This window comes from Phlebotomus argentipes, unplaced genomic scaffold (genome assembly GCF_947086385.1).
Source record: "Phlebotomus argentipes unplaced genomic scaffold, Phlebotomus argentipes genome assembly contig_51, whole genome shotgun sequence".
NCBI lineage: Eukaryota > Metazoa > Arthropoda > Insecta > Diptera > Psychodidae > Phlebotomus > Phlebotomus argentipes.
The window spans coordinates 34,959-55,009 of NW_026776191.1; the positions used below are offsets into that span (position 1 = coordinate 34,959).

The following is a 20,051-nucleotide window of genomic DNA, read 5'->3' on the forward strand; positions in this document are numbered from 1 at the left end:
AAAAGTGTTCATTTAAGAAACATTTCTGCATGATTTTGACTTTCAATCAGCACTGATCCAATGATTTAGTCTCTGATTTAGATCTAAAAACCTTCTTAAAGGGAATTTTTGAAGATTTCTGGGTTTTATTTTGAGGTTATGATCAAAAAAGATGTCTAAAAGTGAGTGTTTTTAAATTGAATTCTTACAAATGCACAGAATTAAGCATTTGCAAGCAATTAAAAGTGTTTTTTTTTATTGTTTTTTGCCAAGAAACACTGAAAATTGCGCTAAGATTGAACATAACCTCAAAAAATGACATTTGAACAGCATTCTAGACCATTTTCACAGAGAATCAGCAGTTTTGAGTTCATTGGCAAATCAAAAGTGATGATTTTGTGCTTGAGAAAGCTTCCAAACGAAGTTTTTGAAGATTTCTTAGTAATATTTTGAGGTTATAATTGAAAAAATACACAAAAAAGTGCTTCAAAATCGATTCTTATGGAATTATCAAATGGAAATTTAATACGAAAGTTTTCTTTTCCTTGAATTGGACACTTTTGATGCCAAGAAACACTGAAAATTATGCTAAGATTGAACATAACCTCAAAAATAGTCATTTTAACTTGGAAAACGTCCATTTAGACAAGTTTCTAGACAATTTTTACTGTAAATTGGATAATTTTGTGATCTAAAAAGCTTGAAAACAGGGTTTTTAAAGATCTTTTAGTGATATTTTTGAGGTTATGAGCAGAAAAGATGTCCAAAAACAGCGTTTTGAAGTCATTTCTTATGATTTTTGCAGAAATATCGAATGGAATCTTAAGAGACTTCGAGTTCTAGAAGTTTACAGTTGGTGTACAGCTTTAAGGGCATATTATCTCCCCCTTGTCCGTTCTTCTGTGACGCTTTTCTGGATAAAATGTGGATGATTTCGGATATCAGTGACTGTTAGAAGTGACAAAAAGAAAAATCTGTGAAAGAAAAAAATCTCGATCTCATCACAATCTTTAATGTAATTTGAGTGAAAATGCACAAGGACAGGATTCAGGATCGCTACGAGGACTCCTCGACGTCCGAAGATGAAGAAAACACTCACATTACCAGGTTGGTTTGGGAATCAGAAGTCTAAAACTAATAAAAAAACTATTATTTTCTCAAGTAAAATTGAAAAATTATTAAATTTTGAATAAAAACTAATGAAAAAATGATTTTTTTTTCAAGTAAAATTGAAAAATAATTAAATTTTGAATAAAAACTAATGAAAAATGATTTTTTTTTCTAGTAAAATTGAAAAATAATTAAATTTCTAATTAAATATTCAGAAAATAATCAAAAAAATATCCAAAAAATAAACAGTTTTCAGTCAAATATTCAGAAAATAATAAAATTTTAATAAAATATTAAGAAAATAATAAAAAAAACAATCAAATTTTAATGGAATATTCAGAAAATATTCAAAAAATAATCAAATTTTAATGAAATATTCAGAAAATATTCAAAAAATAATCAAATTTTAATGAAATAATCATAAAAATATCCAAAAAATAATCAAATTTTAATGAAATATTTGGAAAAAAATCAAAAAATAAACACTTTTCAGTCAAATAATCAGAAAATAATAAAATTGTAATGAAATATTCAAAAAATAATCAATTTTTTACTGAAATATTGAGAAAATAATCAGAATTCTGTGTGAAATAATCAAAATTTGGAATAAAATCACGAAATAATCGAGAAAATATGATTGAATGAACTTGCGCGAGTCCCCTTAAAAGTCACTCTCTCACTCTCTCGTCCACTATCAATCGCCTTATCAGGTGTTTCTGTGAAAAATATTGCCATCGGCCGGAAGCAATTCGAGTGCTTTTCCTGATAACATGCATTTCTCGCATTCTTCCGCAGAGCTCCGCAACAGGACACCGAGTTGTGGGACACATTTCAGGATCCGCCGGTCAAGCAGACGACCGGATCCGCGGTGGACACGAAGAAGTTCCTCGTGTTCATCAAGGTCATCAAGGTGATTGTGTACATTCTCGTCTTCCTCATCGTCCTGCTGGGCAGCACGGCGTCCAAGCTGTCCTTCCTCTTCATGACGTCACACATTCTGCCCAGACAGATTCCCTATTGCCATCCCGACCGTGAGTATCTCTGTGAGCGTAAGCCAAAGTCTCCAAAGCCCAAGGGGGAGATAATACAGTCCAGAAGTGGTGTACAAGTTCAGCAGAAGTTCTTTAAGACAAGGGAGAAATCTCAAGGGGCGGTTTTTGAGGAAACTTAATATTCTTTAATGACAATAATCCAATTATTTGCCTAGAAATAATCAAAAAATGATTATTTTCCCAAGTAAAATTGAAAAAATGATCAAATTCTGAATAAAAACTAATAAAAAATGAATATTTTCACAAATAAAATTGAAAAATATTACAAATTCTGAGTAAAACAATGAAAAAATGAATTTTTCCCGAGAAAAATTGAAAAAAATATTCAAATTTTGAAGAAAAAAAACAATTTTAAAAAATTATTTTTTTCAAAGAAAAATATCCAAATTCTAAATAAAAATTTTTTTAATTGAACTTTTTCAAAGTAAAATTGAAAAAATATTCCACGTAAATATTCCAAATTATGAAAAAAAATAATTTAAAAAAGGTTCTTTTCCCAATAAAAATTCAAAAAATAATCAAATTCTGAATAAAAGTATTTCAAAAAATGAATTTTTCCAAAGAAAAATTGAAAAATAATTAAATTTTGACTAGAAATAATCAAAAAATGATTATTTTCCCAATTAAAATTGAAAAATAATCCAAATTATGAAAAAAATAATTGAAAAAAGTTTATTTTTCCAAGGAAAATTGAAAAGAAATTCAAATTTTGAATATAATAAGTTAAAAAAAATGATATTTTCCAAAGAAAAATTAAAAGATATTTAAATTCTAAATAAAATATTTTAAAAATTAATTTTTCCAAAGTAAAATTGAAAAATAAATTAATATTGAATAAAAATAATAAAAAAATGATTTTTTTCCCAAGAAAAATTGAAAAAAATAATCAACTATTTAAATAAAAAAAACAAAAAAATAATTTTTTCCTAAGTAAAATTGATAAAATATTCAAATTTTGAATAAAACGATAAAAAAAAGATTTTTTCCAAACAAAAATTTAAATTTAAATTTATTAAATAAAAGATTATTTTTCCAAGTAAAATTAAAAAAATTATAAAATTTTTTATAAAATAATCAAAAAAATTATTATTATTTTTTCAAGTAAAATTGATAAATAATTAAATTTTGAATAAGATAATTAAAAAAAAAACAAAAAAATAAAATTCTTAATAAAATGATTTAAAAAATGAATTTTTCCAAAATTAAATTGAAAAATAATAAAATATTGAAATAAGAAAAACAAAAAAAATGATTTTTTCCAAAGAAAAATAAAAAAATAACCAAATTCTGAATGAAATATAAAAAAAAGATTATTTTCCCACGTAAAAATGATAAATAATTAAATTTTGAATAAAATTATATAAAAAAAAACAAAATAATAATATTCTAAATAAAATGATTTAAAAAATGAATTTTCCCAAAGTTAAATTGAAAAATAATTAAATATTGAATTAAAAAAATCAAAAAATGTTTTTTATCTTTTTATGATATCTTCTCTGGCAGATAAAGATGGCACGTACGTGGCGGAACTGCCTAAGACGGAGCACTTGACCTGGATCTGGGCCGTTGTCTTTGCCTTCGCCTTCCCAGAACTTGTGACATTCGTCAGAGCGTGCAGAATATGTCTGTTCAAGAACATCTTTCGGCCTGCTGTGCGTCAACAGCTGATCATCACGGCCTTTGAGTGTTCACACGTGATCGGCTGTGCGATCCTCGCCTTCAAAGTCCTCCCACAGATGGACGCCATGAAGGGCGTCATGCTGACCAACTGTCTGTGTCTCATTCCTGCCATCCTGGGCCTCCTGTCGCGCTCCACCGCCGCCAAGGCCTTCCTGCCCAAGATCCTGATCGATCTCCTCGCGATCGCTGTGCAACTCACGGCCATCTTCCTCTGGCCCATCATCGACGGCGACATGTCACAGATGCTGTGGATTCTCTCGGCCAGCGTCCTCATATCAGCTGGCTGGTGGGAAAACTACGTGTCCGCGCAGAGCTTCATGCGTAAGATAAAGAATCTTAGCTGATAAGCACACGCCAAGGGGGAGATAATACGCCTACCTTAAAGCAATTTGAGACCATGAATTTTGTGATTATTTGTGATTTTTAGTCAAATTTTTTAATATTCCATACAAGATTCTGATTATTTTCTGAATATTTATTATTTTTATACAAATTCTGATTATTTTTGCCAATTTTTTCTTGGGAAAAGAAACATTTTTCTTAAAATATTTAATTCAGAATTTGATTTGTTTTTCAAAATTTACTTAAGAAAAATTAATTTTTCAATTTTTTTCATACAAAATTTGATTATTTTTTCAATTTTATTTGCGAAAATAATCATTTTTATATTATTTTTTATTTAAAATTTGACTATTTTTTCAATTTTATTTGCGAAAATATTCATTTTCAAATTATTTTATTCAAAATCTGATTATTTTTTTCAATTATCCCGTGAAAAATAATTATTCAATTTTTTTTATTCAAAATTTAATTTTTTGAAATTTTTTTTTTTTATTTTTTTTTAATTCAAAATTTGATTGTTTTTCAAAATTTACTTGAGAAAATTATCATTTTTTTAAATTCTTTATTCAGAATTTGATTATTTTTCAATTTTACTTGGAAAAATAATAATTTTTTTTTAATTATAAATTCAGAATTGGATTTTTTTTTTGCAATTTCACTTTGGAAATTTTTTTTTGATCAAACAATAAAAAAAAAACACTTTTAATTGCTTGCAAATGTTTATTTTAAGAAGAATTTATGTGCTAAAATGCGAATTATTCACTAAATCTGTTCTTAATTCGTCTACATAACCTAGAAAAAAGATTATTACGTTCGTTTCTGGATGAAAATCGAAGGAAATTCAAAGATATTTCTGCAAAAATCCTAAGAAATGATCCCAAAAACGCATTTTTAACAATCTATTCCGACCATAACCTCAAAAATATCCCTAAAATATCTTCAAAAAGTCTGTTCGAAAGCTTAAAATGATCTTAAAATTGCTGATTCACAGTAAAAATTGTCCAGAAAGTTGTCCAAATGACTATTTTTGAGGTTATGTACGAACTTAACACAATTTTCAGTGTTTCTTGGCATCAAAAGTGTCCAATTCAAGGGAAAGAAAACTTTCGTATTGAATTTCCATTTGATAATTTCATAAGAATCGATTTTGAAGCACTTTTTTGAGTATTTTTTCAATTATAACCTCAAAAATATCACTTAGAAATCTTCAAAAACTCCGTTTTGAAGCTTTCTCAAGCACAAAATCAACACTTTTGATTTGTTAACGGACTTAAAACTGCTGATTCTCTGTGAAAATGGTCTAAATCACTGTTCAAATGTCATTTTTTGAGGTTATGTTCAATCTTAGCACAATTTTCAGTGTTTTTTGGCATTAAACAATAAAAAAAAACACTTTTAATTGCTTGCAAATGTTTATTTTAAGAAGAATTTATGTGCTAAAATACGAATTATTCACTAAATCTGTTCTTAATTCGTTACATAACCTAGAAAATGGATTATTACGTTTGTTTCTGCGTGAAAATCGAAAGAAATTCAGGGAATTTGGATGATTTCGAAAGAAATATTGAAGATTTTTCAACACTTCCGCTTCTTAAGCACTTCTGCTGAACTTGTACACCACTTCTGGACTGCATTATCTCTACCTTGGCACACGCGACAGTAATCTCAAGCGTCTCTATCACTTTCCCAGAACCGATACGCTGGATTGCCGATATAAAAAGCAAGATTGGACGGAGCAGATATTACGTTTACCTCTATCTTGGCCCACTTAAAATCCTTATCTTCTTCCTTATGGCTGTGTCTCTCAACGAGTTTAAACTCCGGCAGTATTTCCGAGAATTCACAGATGGCTGGAAAAACCACACGATCACCGTTCATGGGGTAAGGATTATCAGGCTTAACATCCACGAAACATCACGACAAAAATAGGGGGTCACTTTTTTTTGGGTGTCTTGAAGTGCCTAAACGTTTGGTGACGTCAAATCCAACCCCCACTCCTCTGTCCGCCATTTTGAACACCACCAAAACAATATTTCTTCATTAACTCAGCTCCTATGGCATGGATTGGGTCCAAATTTTAGTATGTTATAGCTGACATCAAGATCTTTCCAACGAACCGCCATTCAAGGATCTAAGTCATTTCAAACCTTAGATATTAGGGATCAAAATTAAAAACTTTAAACGGCCATATTTCAGTTTCTACTTAACCGATCTGAATGATTATGAGTTCATTGGAAAGGTCTCGTAAAATGCCATCTTCCACTTAAACCTTATAACTTAGTAGAACCACCGCTAAGGGCGCTAAATTGGAAAAAACCATTTTCAAATCTTCTGAAATCAAATAACTCGGAGAAAACCTTATGCATTTCCTTCAAATTTTTATATGTTATAGCTGAGGTCAAGACCTTTCCAACGACACCTTACTTGTGGGGCTTGATGTTTTGGGAGTGGTAATATGGAAGGTCAAAGTTCACACATTAAACGGCCTATATCTCCGCTGTTTACCAATCAATTTTGATCATCTCTTTAGCAAAAGACGTGTCTCGACACCCTTAAGCATGCTACATTTATTATTAGTCTGTGACTTTATAAGGAATGCCGCCATTTTGAAAAATCTTTGAACGCCTGTATTTCGGCAAATCTGTTATGGATTTTGATGAGATTTTAGTATGTTATAGTCCATGTCGGGCCATCTCTAAAAATATGTTATAGTTTTTTGTGGGTACAATAGAACCTAAGTTATGATGGTTTAAAGTTGTAACTTTAAACCGCCATAGCGTCGGTTCTATTTACCCGATCGTAATGATTTTGGGCTCGTTGGAAAGCTCTTGCAAAACTCTACAACTCATTAAAACAACAGAAGTTCATCAGACCACCGCCAGAGGCGCTATTGTCAATGATAACATTTTAGAAACCCTTAACTATCACTATCTCACGTTCTTTTCTTCTTACACAGGCACAAACACACTTCAGTGACAATCTTCCGGAAATGCCTCAAGTGTACGAGAGCGGTTCCTTCACCGTGGAATCTCATCACTTGGCCATTTGCTGGATTCTGGTGGCACAGATTCTCACTGGCTACTTCAGCTACTTCTTCGCTCGATTCGCTTGCAAAATTCACATCCAGAGTGTGAGCTTTTCGCTTCCACTCTGCTTAACTGTGCCCATCAGTCTCACGACACTCTTCATCCTCGCTGGCTATCGGGAAAGTCACACTTGCACCTTCCAGGACATCATTCCCAATTATCTCTTCTTCATCACGCCACGGGCTGAGGATTTGTTGGTGTATGTGCGACAGGATTATGTGTGGTTGTGGGTGTTGTGGCTCTTCTCTCAAGTCTGGATAACATTGCACATTTGGTGGTCGAGATGCAATAAGAATGCTCCAACGGATACACTCTTTGTCCTGCCAATGTATAATGGTTTACTGGTGGATCAATCAATGACACTCAACAGGAGACAATTTCCCGAAGAGGAAATCACAAAGACAGTGGATATTTCTGGTCAGGAGGATGAGATTGATGTGAGTAAATTCACTGAACACATTCAATTGCAAGAACTCGAGGGAATCAAGTCCAGTGATCGCATACCACAAGTGTATGTGTGTGCAACAATGTGGCATGAGACCAAGGAGGAGATGATGGAGTTCCTCAAGTCCATTTTGCGTCTGGATGAGGATCAGTGTGCTCGAAGATTAGCATGGAAGTTCATTCAGCGCACAGACGAACCCGACGACGAGTACTACGAACTGGAGACACACATCTTCTTCGATGACGCCTTTATGGAGAAGGACAAGTGTGATGATCCTGATGGATCACCTATTAACACATATGTGAAGATCTTGATCAACAATCTCGAGGAGGCGGCAAGAGAAGTGTACAAGCAGAAGATGAAGATCTATCCACCCACGAAGATTGTCACACCGTACGGGGGACGTTTGATCTGGGTGTTGCCCGGCAGGACGAAAATGGTGGCACATTTGAAGCACAAGGACAAGATCAGGAAGAAGAAGCGCTGGTCACAAGTCATGTACATGTACTATCTCCTCGGCTATCGCATCATGCAGCGCGATGTGTCGCCGGAGCGGAAGAAGGTGTGTAAAGATTTTTTCCACTGCTGGATTCCTGCAGGGAAAATCCATAACACTGCGGGATTCCTCTGAAGAATCCTTAAAGCCAAATCCCTTTTCACTAAACAGATTCCTTCAGGAATCCCCAATTCAAATTCTTTTACTTTAAAGACCGTACAAATGCTGGAGGCTTCCTGCAAGATTCCACTAAGAATCCTGCAGGCAAATTTTATCATTTTAAATGACGGAAAAAATGACAGAAGCCTCCCGCAAGATTCCACCACGATTCTTCAAGGCAGAATCTCTCATTTAAAAGGCCGGGAAAGCACTGGAAGCCTCTCGCAAGATTCCATTAAGAATCCTGCAGGCAAATTCCCTCACATTGAAAGGCTGAGACGCCGGAAGCGCCGGGACGAAAGATTTGCCATGACGGATTATTGCTGGAATCTTGCGGGAGAATTTGAGAAGAAAATGGCGGAATTGCGGTGGAATTCTCCCGCAAGAATCCTCAACTTTTCCGCTATTTGAGATGAGAACGGCGGAAACGCGGCATTCCTGTAGGATTCCTGCAGGAAAATCCGCCACAAATCCGCCATTTACGGACATTTTCGTCCATGCAGGAATTTCGGTGGAATTTCCAGCAGGATTCCTGCAAGAAAATATATAAAAATCCACCGTTTTCGGTACTTTTCGTCCTTGCAGGAATTACGGCGGAATTTCCAGCAGGATTCCTGCAGGAAAATATATAAAAATCCACCGTTTTCGGTACTTTTCGTCCTTGCAGGAATTACGGCGGAATTTCCAGCAGGATTCCTGCAGGAAAATCTATGAAAATCCACCGTTTTCGGTACTTTTCGTCCTTGCAGCAATTTCCAGCAGGATTCCTGCAGGAAAATATATAAAAATCCACCGTTTTCGGTACTTTTCGTCCTTGCAGGAATTACGGCGGAATTTCCAGCAGGATTCCTGCAGGAAAATCTATGAAAATCCACCATTTCGGTCCTTTACGACCTTGGTGGAATTTCCAGCAGGATTCCTGCAGGGAAATCCGGCACAAATCCGCCATTTACGGGTCCTTTTCGTCCATGCAGGAATTTCGGTGGAATTTCCAGCAAGATTCCTGCAGGAAAATCCGACACAAATCCGCCATTTACGGGTCCTTTTCAATCATCCGGTGAAAATATTGCGGAATTCCGCGTATTTTTCCGCCAAAATTTCCGCTATCAGAGCAAAATCTGCAGCGTCTTAACTGATTTTCACTGTCTTTTTGCGCACATTTCTCTGCATTTTGCCAATATCTCAGCCTCAAATTGAGATATCGACATGATCTCAGCGGCATTTGAAAGATGATTAAATTCTTAATGTTTTATGTCTTAAGGTAAATGTTCGAAAAATTGAAAGAAATATCGAATTTTTCACAAAAAAAATATTTTTTTGTGGCAAAAAATTTTTTGTCTTTAAACTTTTTTCGCTACTGTTTAAGCATGCAAAAAGCAAATTGTCGAGTCCAAGACAAGGCGGCCTATGATGTAGATGTCTTCTAGATATTCCAAACTCATCATTTAATGTGATTATCCGAGGCAGTTTTATGGTTAAACCATGGATTTAGAGCAAATTATGAAATGTCTTAACTTAATTTTCGTTGTCTTTTTGCGCACATTTCTCTGCATTTTGCCAATATCTCAGCCCCAAATTGAGATATCGCCATGATTTTAACGTTATTTGAAAGATCATTAAATTCTTAATGTTTTTTGTCTTAAGGTAAATGTCTCGAAAATTGATATAAATGACGAATTTTTAGCATCAAATGGAAAAATGGTCAAAATTTCATCATAAGTGTCCTAAGTTAATTTTCACTACTGTTTATCTAACATTCCTTTTACTGCATGTTTCAACCGAAACCAGGTCATCGCGCAGAACACTTACCTTCTCGCCTTGGACGGTGACATTGACTTCCAGCCGAATGCCGTTCAACTCCTTCTCACGCGCATGAAGATCGATCCGGACCTCGGAGCCGCGTGCGGACGGATTCATCCGGTCGGCAGTGGTCCGATGGTGTGGTATCAGCGCTTCGAGTATGCCATCGGTCATTGGCTGCAGAAGGCCACGGAGCACGTCATCGGCTGTGTGCTGTGCAGTCCTGGCTGCTTCTCCCTCTTCCGCGGACGCGCTCTCATGGAGAACAGCGTGATGAAGAAGTACACGACCAAGTCCGAGGAGGCGCTGCACTATGTGCAGTACGATCAGGGTGAGGATCGGTGGTTGTGCACACTTCTGCTGAAGCAGAAGTTCCGCGTTGAGTACTCCGCCGCCTCCGATGCCTACACACACAGTCCGGAGGGCTTCAATGAGTTCTACAACCAACGAAGAAGGTCAGTAATAAGCGGACTTAGACTCCAAGGGGGAGATAAACAAGGCGATTTTTGAGGAAACTTGATGTTCTCTAACCAAATAATCCAACTTGAGTTGAATAATCAAAAAATGCTTATTTTTTCAATTAAAAAAGTTCCGAAAAGTGCAATTTCCTTTTCAAAAAGTTCCGAAAAGTGCACTTTCCAAAAAGTTCCGAAAAGTGCACTTTCTGAACAGTTACAAAGAGTGCACTTTCTGAACAGTTCCGAAAAGTTCCGAATGGAATTCCTATGGAATTCCCAAGGAATTCGTATGGAATTTAGCTAGGATATCTAGAAAATCTAGAAAAAGTGCACTTTCCAAAAAGTTCCGAAAAGTGTACTTTAAAAAAAGTTCCGAAAACTGCACTTTTTAAAAAGTTCCGAAAAGTGCAATTTCCTTTTCAAAGAGTTCCGAAAAGTTCAATTTCCTTTTCAAAAAGTTCCAAAAAGTGCACTTTCCAAAGAGTTCCGAAAAGTGCACTTTTCAAAAAGTTCCGAAAAGTGCAATTTCCTTTTCAAAAAGTTCCGAAAAGTGCATTTTCCAAAAGTTCCGAAAAGAAAAAAATTGCGCCTAAAGATAACAAATTGCGCTCAAATATTCCGAATTGCGCCCAAAAATCTGTAGATATTGCCCAAAGATTTCGATTTGCGCTTGAAATTGCGCCCAAATGTTACGCGTTGCGCCTAAAGATTGCGGTTTGCGCCTAAAGATTTCGATTTGCGCTTGAAATTGCGCCAAAGGATCGGATTTCGGATAAATACGTCTTTTTTTGTTGATATTTTGGGGTGGAGCGCCGGGAATTTCTGGGAGAAATTCCACACATTGCAATTTTCTCCATGGAATTCCCTGTAATCGTCCTTGGATTGGTAAATAGAATCACAAATGGAAATTTTCCATATATGGGAAAAGTCACCATGGAATAGTTGGAAGTAATATAGTAAATAATCCATGGAAAATCATCCTAGGTAAATTCCTATGGAATTCCCATGGAATTCCTATGGAATTTAGCTAGGATATCTAGAAATATCACTGATCGTTTCTCTCCTGTTTTTCCCCAGATGGGTTCCCTCGACAATAGCCAACATCCTAGATCTGATCTTCAGCTACAAGATGATCGTGAAAGCCAACAGCAGCATCTCCATGCCTTACATTGTCTATCAGTTTGTCATGATGATTGGCACAATTCTCGGTCCAGGCACCATTTTTCTCATGATGATTGGAGCAATTGTTGCGGTCTTTGGCACCAGCATCTGGACATCCTTCCTCTGGAACTTCATTCCGCTGTTCTTCTTCATGATTCTGTGCTACTTTGCCAAGCAAAAGTACCAATTGATTGCCGCCTTCTTCATCACATCTGTCTATGCGATGGTGATGATTGCTGTGGTGATTGGAATTGTCATGCAAACACAGGAGGATGGCATCAATTCACCATCTTCCCTGTTCTTCCTCGCTGTCGCTGGTCAGATCATCGTGACGGGTTTGATGCATCCACAGGAAGCTTGGGCTCTCATCTGTGGCATTGTCTACTACATCACCATTCCCTCCATGTACATGCTTCTGATCATCTACTCCCTCTTCAACATGAACGACGTCTCCTGGGGCACCAGAGAGAATCCCCAGCCCACCACTCAAGCCACCACCGCCGCCGCTGCTGCTTCGCCCACTCAGAATCGCTTCCAGCGCCTCCTGGGCTTCCTGCAGGTGAACAAGCAGGAAGAGGGGACACTTGACTTGTCCTGCGGCGGAATCTTTCGCTGCATGTGCTGCACACATCCCAAGGATGACGCCAGTGACGCCCATCTCATGCACATTTCCACCCAACTCACGGAAATCACCAGCAAAATGAGGGATCTCGAAGCGTAAGTTGACATTGAAGGATCAAAAAAACAGATTATTTTCCCCAGGAAAATTACAAAAAATCTAAATAATCAAATTTTGAATAAGAAAGATTAGAAAATTATTATTTTTTATCAACTTTTTCCAAGTAAAATTAAAAAATAATAAAATTTGGAAAAAAATTAAAATTTTTCTAGGTAAAATTGAAAATAATCAAATTTTGAATAAAATAATCAAAATATTATTTTTCCCCGAGTATAAAATTGAAAAATAATCAAAATTTTGAATGAAAAATTGTTATTTTTCCAAGTAAAATTAAAAAATAATCAAATTTTGAATAGAATAATAAAAAATGATAATTTTCCCAAATAAAATTGAAAAATAAAAAAATTTTAATTACAAAAATCAAAGAAAAATATTATTTTTCCAAGTAAAATTGAAAAATAATAAAATTTTTGAATGAAAAATCAAAAAAAATTATTTTTCTAATTAAAATTGAAAAATAATCAAAATTTTGAATGAAAAATTGTTATTTTTCCAAGTAAAATTGAAAAATAATAAAATTTTTGAATAAAATATCAAAAAAAATTATTTTTCTAATTAAAATTGAAAAATAATCAAATTTTTGAATGAAAAATTGTTATTTTTCCAAGTAAAATTAAAAAATAATCAAATTTTGAATAGAATAATAAAAAAAATGATAATTTTCTCGAAGTGAATTTTAAAAAAGAATCAAATTTTGAAAAAAAATAATCAAAAAATTACTATTTTCCCAAGTAAAATTGAAAAATAATCAAATTTTAAATTAAAATAATCAAAAAATTATTAGGGAAATCATCATCCTGATGAAAACCTTTAATAAAAAAAAAAAAAAATTATTATTTTTTTTAAGTAAAAGTGAAAATTAATCAAAATAGGGGTAAACGGGGCAGCTTCAGATTGGGGCAGCTTCAGATTTCTTAATTTTCTCAGAGATTTTTACATGAATAAATTCCTGGTCTTCACACAATGTTTGTAGTCCTTAAGGACTACAATTGACGAAAATTTGCACAGGATTGCCTTGACTGTTTAGATAAAATAAGTGAAAATTGAAAATCACTCACAAACTAGAATTTTGCTGCCGAATTGATTGCGTGTTTTCTCCATTAAAAAAGCCACAATTCGCGTGAAACACAATCAAAGGTTATTGAGAATTAAGTAGAGATTCTAAATATGCCCGAACTTTTCCTCCTGATCACGGCCTTTTCAGTGGGTGGTGGAAAATGCACAAACACTGCCCACGGGGCAGTTTCGGATCGCCACGGACTGACAACAGCGCGCTCTGACAGAATGACGCAACATCACGGTCGAAATTTTCTTGTGGCAAATATTGAAGATTTTTCACAAAGTGCCGTTCTGTGCTGCATTGCTTCATCACGTTAAACGACTTCTTAGTGGAAAAGTGAGAAAATACACGCGAAAATCACTGATTAGAGCAGAAATTTCGAGAAGCACATTTTCGCGGCGCGTCAAGTTGCCACCACTCACGCATGGTGGCGTTGCGACACAGGAAAAATGACGGGCAACTTGCTTTTCGCTCAGACATTTTGACAGTCCGTGCAAGGGTCCAGAAAAGTCGCGAAAATATTACTTTAAAGGCGATTTTTAGGAAATTAAATAGTTTCAGTGCGTAGAATAGATATCAAAGTGATCATTTGCCCGCGATTCTACAATTTCACAATGGAATTTAAGGTAAATATAAGTGAAAATCTGAAACTGCCCCAGAGCAATCCGAAACATCCCCGTGCGGGGCAGTTTCAGATAAATTACAATATTATTTTCATTCTCCTGTAGAGGAAAAAGGATCAGTTTTAATGCCCAATGAAAGGCATTTTCTGAAGCTCAACAGACGAGAGTTTATTTGAGCGTTGTGATTATTTAAATATATTCAGCCAATTTTTCAAGAAAAAATCCTAAAGTTGGAACAGCATTTTGAATCTGAAGCTGCCCCACTTACCCCTAATCAAATTTGAATAAAAAATAATTTAAAAAAAATGATTGATTTCAAGGAAAATTGGGTTTGCTAGTTCTTGGTCGTAATCGAGTCGTATGAGTGACTATATGACCGACAATTGTATGCTCCATGACTCAGAACCGACCAACTTTTGGACACTTTTTAGTCACATTTCTCGACTCTTGACGAAAAGTGATCCTCTGCTTTCAACACCACTGACTTAAATCCTTTCTGTTTCTGCAGAAAACTCTCCGGAGAAGTGACAGTGATGACAGACAACAAGGAGGATCACGAAACCATCTCACCGCCACCAAATGAACCCACACTGGAAGAGGTGTTCTGTGAGCCCGAACGTCCTGTAATCTCCCTTCCCGATTGGCTCTACGATGAGGATCTGAGGAATGGTGACAATGACACTCTTCCGCTGGCGGAGGAGAAATTCTGGAATGACATCATTGATCGCTACCTGAAGCCATTGGATCTGTCTGAGGAGGAGAAGAGCAAAGTGGCGACAGCATTGAAAGATCTGAGAGACATGTCAGTCTTTGCCTTCATCATGATCAATGTGATCTTCGTGCTCACGGTGTTGCTGCTGCAGATGAACAAGGATGACATTCACATTCGATGGCCATTTGAGGTGAAGAACTTCATTGATTACGACACCGCCAACAATGAGATCACAATTGTGCGTGAGTATTTGGAATTGGATCCCATTGGATTGCTCTTTGTCGCCTTCTTTGGCATCATTCTTGCCATTCAATTCGTCGCCATGTTGATTCATCGCTTTGGCACACTGGCGGAAATTCTCGCTGCCACCAATTTGGATTGGTATTGTGTGAAGAAGGCCAATGAGCTGTCACCACAGATGGATCTCAAGAGTCAAGCGGTGAATATTGCCAAGAAGGCACAACGACCACAGCCACAGTGGGATGAGGAGGACATGAAGGAGGAACAGAGAGCAATTGGACGACGACGTGACACCATCCAGAAGATTCTCTATCAGCACAATCAGAAGCACGATTGGAGTAATCTGGAGAGGAACTTCAAGAGGCGCTACTTCAAGGAGGGCGACTTGGATTTGGGTCGCTTAACTGTGCGACGTGAGACAATGAATTTGCTGAACAATCGACGAACGACACAAATTGAGCAACGCAAGTCCATGAGTCGCAATCGTCAGTCGATGGTGGGCATCAACGGTGTGACACCTGTGCCGCCGGGAATGCGCTGGGAGAGAACGAGACCAATTGCACCAAGAGAGAGCATGATCACGACGCGACCGCAGTTGATGCCAGCACAGCCAAGAATTGAGTACGATCTCAACAACAGACCATACTGTGATCTCACCGAGGGTGGCCATGACAATCACTCCTTCACAGATGATCCACTCGATCCCAGGGCGTCCAATGAGATATCACGTCGCAACACTCAGAGAGTGCACTTCCAATGATTGCTGGATTGGAATGATTTCAATTAAGGTCTAACAATAAAGATATTTCATAAGACTATCTTGAAATGACATTAGGGAGGCTCAACATCACGAAATATGACGATAAAAGGGAGGGGGGTCACTTTTTTTCTTGTTCCGGCCGCTCGTCCGTCCGTTCATCCGTAGTTTCTCAACTCGTAGCGGATAAACGGTAAGAGATATCGACATGCGATTTTCACCAAAGGTCAAAAGTTGTACACTCGCTAGAACTTGGTGTTATCAAATCCAATTCCCCACCCCTCCGTCTGCCATTTTGAAAACTCTTAAAACATTATTTCTTCATCAATTCAGCTCTTATGGCATAGATCAGGCTCACAATCTAGTATGTTATAGCTGACCTCAAGACCTTTCCAACGAACCGTCATTTAAGGATCTAAGTCCTTTCAAACTTTAGATATGAGGGATCAAAATTTTAAACTTTAAACAACCATAACTCCGGTTTTAATTATCCGTTTTGAATAATTGTAGGTTCATTGAAAAGATCTCGTAAAATTCCATCTCTTACCAGAACATCATAACTTGGTAGGACCACCACTAGAGGCGCTTAAAGTTGAAATAACCATTGGCAAAACTTCGAAAACGAATAACTTTAAAAAGACCTTGTGCATTTTCTTTAAATTTTAATCTGTTATAGCTGAGGTCGAGATCTTTCCAACGATACCATACTTGTGGGGCTTGATGTGTTGGGAGCGGAGATATGGAAGGTCAAAGTTCACACCTTGATCGGTTTTTATCTCCGCTGTTTACCAACCGATTTTGATCATCTCTTCAGCAAAAGACGTGTCTCGACGCCCTTAAGCATGCTACATTTATTATTAGTCTGTGACTTTATAAGGAATGCCGCCATTTTGAAAAAACTTAGAACGCCTGTATCTCGGCAAATCTGTTATGCCTCTTGATGAGATTTTAGTATGTGGTAGTCCACGTTAGGACATCTCTAAAAATAGGTGATATCTTTTAATCGATGCAATAGAACCGGAGTTATGGCGGTTTAAAGTTTTTAACTTTGAAACGCCGTAACTTTGGTTCTGTTTGTCCAATTTTAATGATTTTAGGCTCTTTGGAAAGCTCTTGCAAAACTCTACAACTCATTAGAACAATAGAAGTTCATCAGACCACTGCCAGAGGCGCTAAAGTCAATAACAAAATATTGAAAATTTTCAAGTGAAAATTTTTATTCCAAGGTCACACTAATTTGAGATAATCTCTTAGATATTTCGATAGTCCAGATTAAGATGTTTCCAAAATGGGGTTAAACTTTTTTGTCACTGCCATAGAACCTGAGTTATGGCTGTTTGAAGATTTTCCGATTAAAACATGGATTGATCGAGTTGACCACATTGTGAGTTGACGACGCCAAGCTGATCATAAGCGTTGGCTTATCACGTCCCTTTGTTTATATGCCATGAAAGGTGAAACCATGAAAATGCACATTGAATTTCCTCTTTCGTAAGTTCAATTGGAATGAATGTCACACCCGATTAATATCAGGTGAAAAAAAAAAAACGGTCAAGATATGCCTCAAGAGGATGTCCGATAACATTGGCATTGTCAGGTCTGTGGAGGTTGTTTTATTTACAACACCTGAGTAATCTGGAGTGGTTGCCGGTGATCAGATGTTCTGGTGGGATTTAAAAGGCCAGTGACAAGAGACGACGCGCTTAGTTGATGGTGAGGCAGTGAACTGGGGCAAAAATGAAGTGGATTGTGGTGCTAAGTTGCATTTTGGCTGCTGTGCAGGCCATCCCATTCGTGGGACAGCCTATTGAGGAGTTGGGTGAGCACTTTGAGGGTGATATCCTGCTCACGGACACGCAGAAGCAGCAGATTTTCGATGTGATGGTAGACGGTCGCACAGGACTCCTGAATCCACGCTATCGCTGGCCCGGGAACATCCTGTACTACCAATATGCCGATGAGGTGACACCAACGCAGAGGGAATGGATTGACTTTGCTCTGGCCAACATGACTGGCGAGACATGCCTGACATTTGTTCCACGCACAAATAATGAACCTGACTACGTTCGCGTCACGACCTCCAGTTCCGGTTGCTTCTCCTATGTGGGTCGCGTTGGTGGTGCTCAGCAGTTGAATCTGCAGAACAATGATCCAGGATTGGGATGCTTCCGCTTCGGCACGGTGGTGCACGAGTTCATTCACGCCCTTGGCTTCCATCACACACAGACGGCCTACAATCGCAATGACTACGTCATCATCAAGTGGGAGAACATTCAGGCGGGCACTGAGGGCAACTTTGCACTGAGAGACAGAACCACGAGCACCATGTTCGGCCTGGATTACGACTACGACAGTGTGATGCACTACGGACCGACGGCGTTCAGCATCAACGGAGAGCCTACCATCATTGCTACACAGCCCGGAGCGGTGTTCGGACAGAGGAACTCAATGAGTGAAATGGACATTCAGCGACTCAACAGGATGTACGACTGCCCAGATGGACAGTAGATTGGCAGTGAATAAACTTGAATACGCAGGAGAAAATTCATTCATTTAGTTTTATTACTGAACACACTCCCTCGGGTCCTGTCACACGTTTTTCTCGGGCAATAGCAATATGGCCGCAGATGAAGGAAGCATGTGAGTAGAATGAGAGAGGAGAAACACGGCGGAGACTCTACGAACAGAGAAGAAACACGGAAGTGTGAAAAAGACAATATATACTAGGCAACCGTGGATCCAGAGGATCCGATGACAACCGCAGAAACCGGCGTTCAGGATGACTCGCATGCAGAAGAAGAACAAGAAGAACACTTGATGAATCTTGAGTCAAGAAAAAAAGAGAACTAGGGAAAGCCCAAAACAAAGAGACAGAGAAGAAAGGCACAAGAGAAGACGGAGCAAATGACGATAAAAGAACGAAGAAACAAAGAGGGTAGACACAAACAGTATCAGGACAACAGACGAAGCAAGAACCAGACAAAGAACACCAGGGATTCGAGTAGAAGAAAAAGAACCATATGAGCAAGAGAATGGAAGAAAAGCGTATGGAAGAAAGCACCATCAAGACATTTTTTTTGGATCAAAACAATCAAGAAGGGATAACGGAGTCTAATGTTGGAATTTAGAACTCTGGGAATAAAGATTAATAGTTTTATCGCTATCTCACACACAATAAACCACTTCTCACGATGTGTTTACTTTCATTGAATATCTCCACTGATTCGCATGATTGTGTCAAGTGGCCGGTGATCAATGAGCTACTGTTTACCACCCATTTTCCCACCATGATAAATCAATCATATCTCGATCTACAAGAACTACATGGGAATTGCGCTCCTGGACATGTGTGTATAATGTCTTGTCGAGGATCATTCTGAATAGACTGAAGCCGTATGCTGAAAGGATCATCGTGGAGTATCAGGCAGGCTTCCGGCCGTGGGAAGTCCACGACTGATCAGATCTTCAGTACTCGCCAGATACTGGAGAAATACTGGGAGCACAACATCTCAGTTCATCAGCTGTTCGTGGACTTCAGACAGGCTTACGACACCATTAACAGAGGAGCACTGTGGAAGGCCATGCGGGAGCTGGGAATCCCAGCTTAAACTAATCAGTTTGGTGAAGATGGCCATCTCCAGTTCGGTGTGTCAGGTGAAGGAGACACCCTGTCGAAAGCGAAAACAAAGTACATGGTCACCGGCGACGCAGCATCCAAATTCAGGCAGAATCTCACCATGGCGACGATTGGAACTTCGAGATAGTTCGTGACTTCAAGTACCTAGATTCGGTGATGACGTCTGACAATGAAGTCCGTCTTGTCAGTTTTCCGGTCCAGAAACGTCTCATGGGTCAACAAAGGTCAAAAAAAATCTACAGAACCATCGTGAAGCCAATGATCACGTATGGTCTGGAAGCAGCACCATTGAACTGCACGGAGGAGAGAAGGATGCAGGACCTTTGAGAGATGGATTCTGAGAAGAATATATGGGGGGTCGACCCAGGATGCGAATTCAGGGGAATTCTGTATACGGATGAACCACGAACTGGAGGAGTTCTATGGAGAACCGGACATTGTCGACTCAATTTCAATTTCAATTTCAATTTATTGAGCAAAAATTTTTAGGGCCTACCCCTCTTACAATTTGCTAA

At 37.4% G+C, this 20,051-nt stretch overlaps 2 protein-coding genes across 2 annotated transcripts; both read left to right on the top strand.

The window, feature by feature from the left end:
* Nucleotides 1-479: 479 nt before the first annotated feature.
* Nucleotides 480-15,951, top strand: LOC132264413 (chitin synthase chs-2-like). The gene is made up of 7 exons (XM_059764623.1): nt 480-1,086; nt 3,645-4,142; nt 5,854-6,044; nt 7,120-8,256; nt 10,138-10,604; nt 11,685-12,485; nt 14,699-15,951. Exons 1-7 carry the CDS (start codon nt 1,062-1,064, stop codon nt 15,900-15,902), a joined length of 4,323 nt encoding a protein of 1,440 aa, XP_059620606.1. The 5' UTR covers nt 480-1,061; the 3' UTR covers nt 15,903-15,951.
* A 1,586-nt stretch (nt 15,952-17,537) lies between these two features.
* Nucleotides 17,538-19,004, top strand: LOC132264409 (zinc metalloproteinase nas-7-like). The gene has a single exon (XM_059764618.1). It carries the CDS (start codon nt 17,637-17,639, stop codon nt 18,405-18,407), a length of 771 nt encoding a protein of 256 aa, XP_059620601.1. The 5' UTR covers nt 17,538-17,636; the 3' UTR covers nt 18,408-19,004.
* The last annotated feature ends 1,047 nt before the right edge of the window (nt 19,005-20,051 follow it).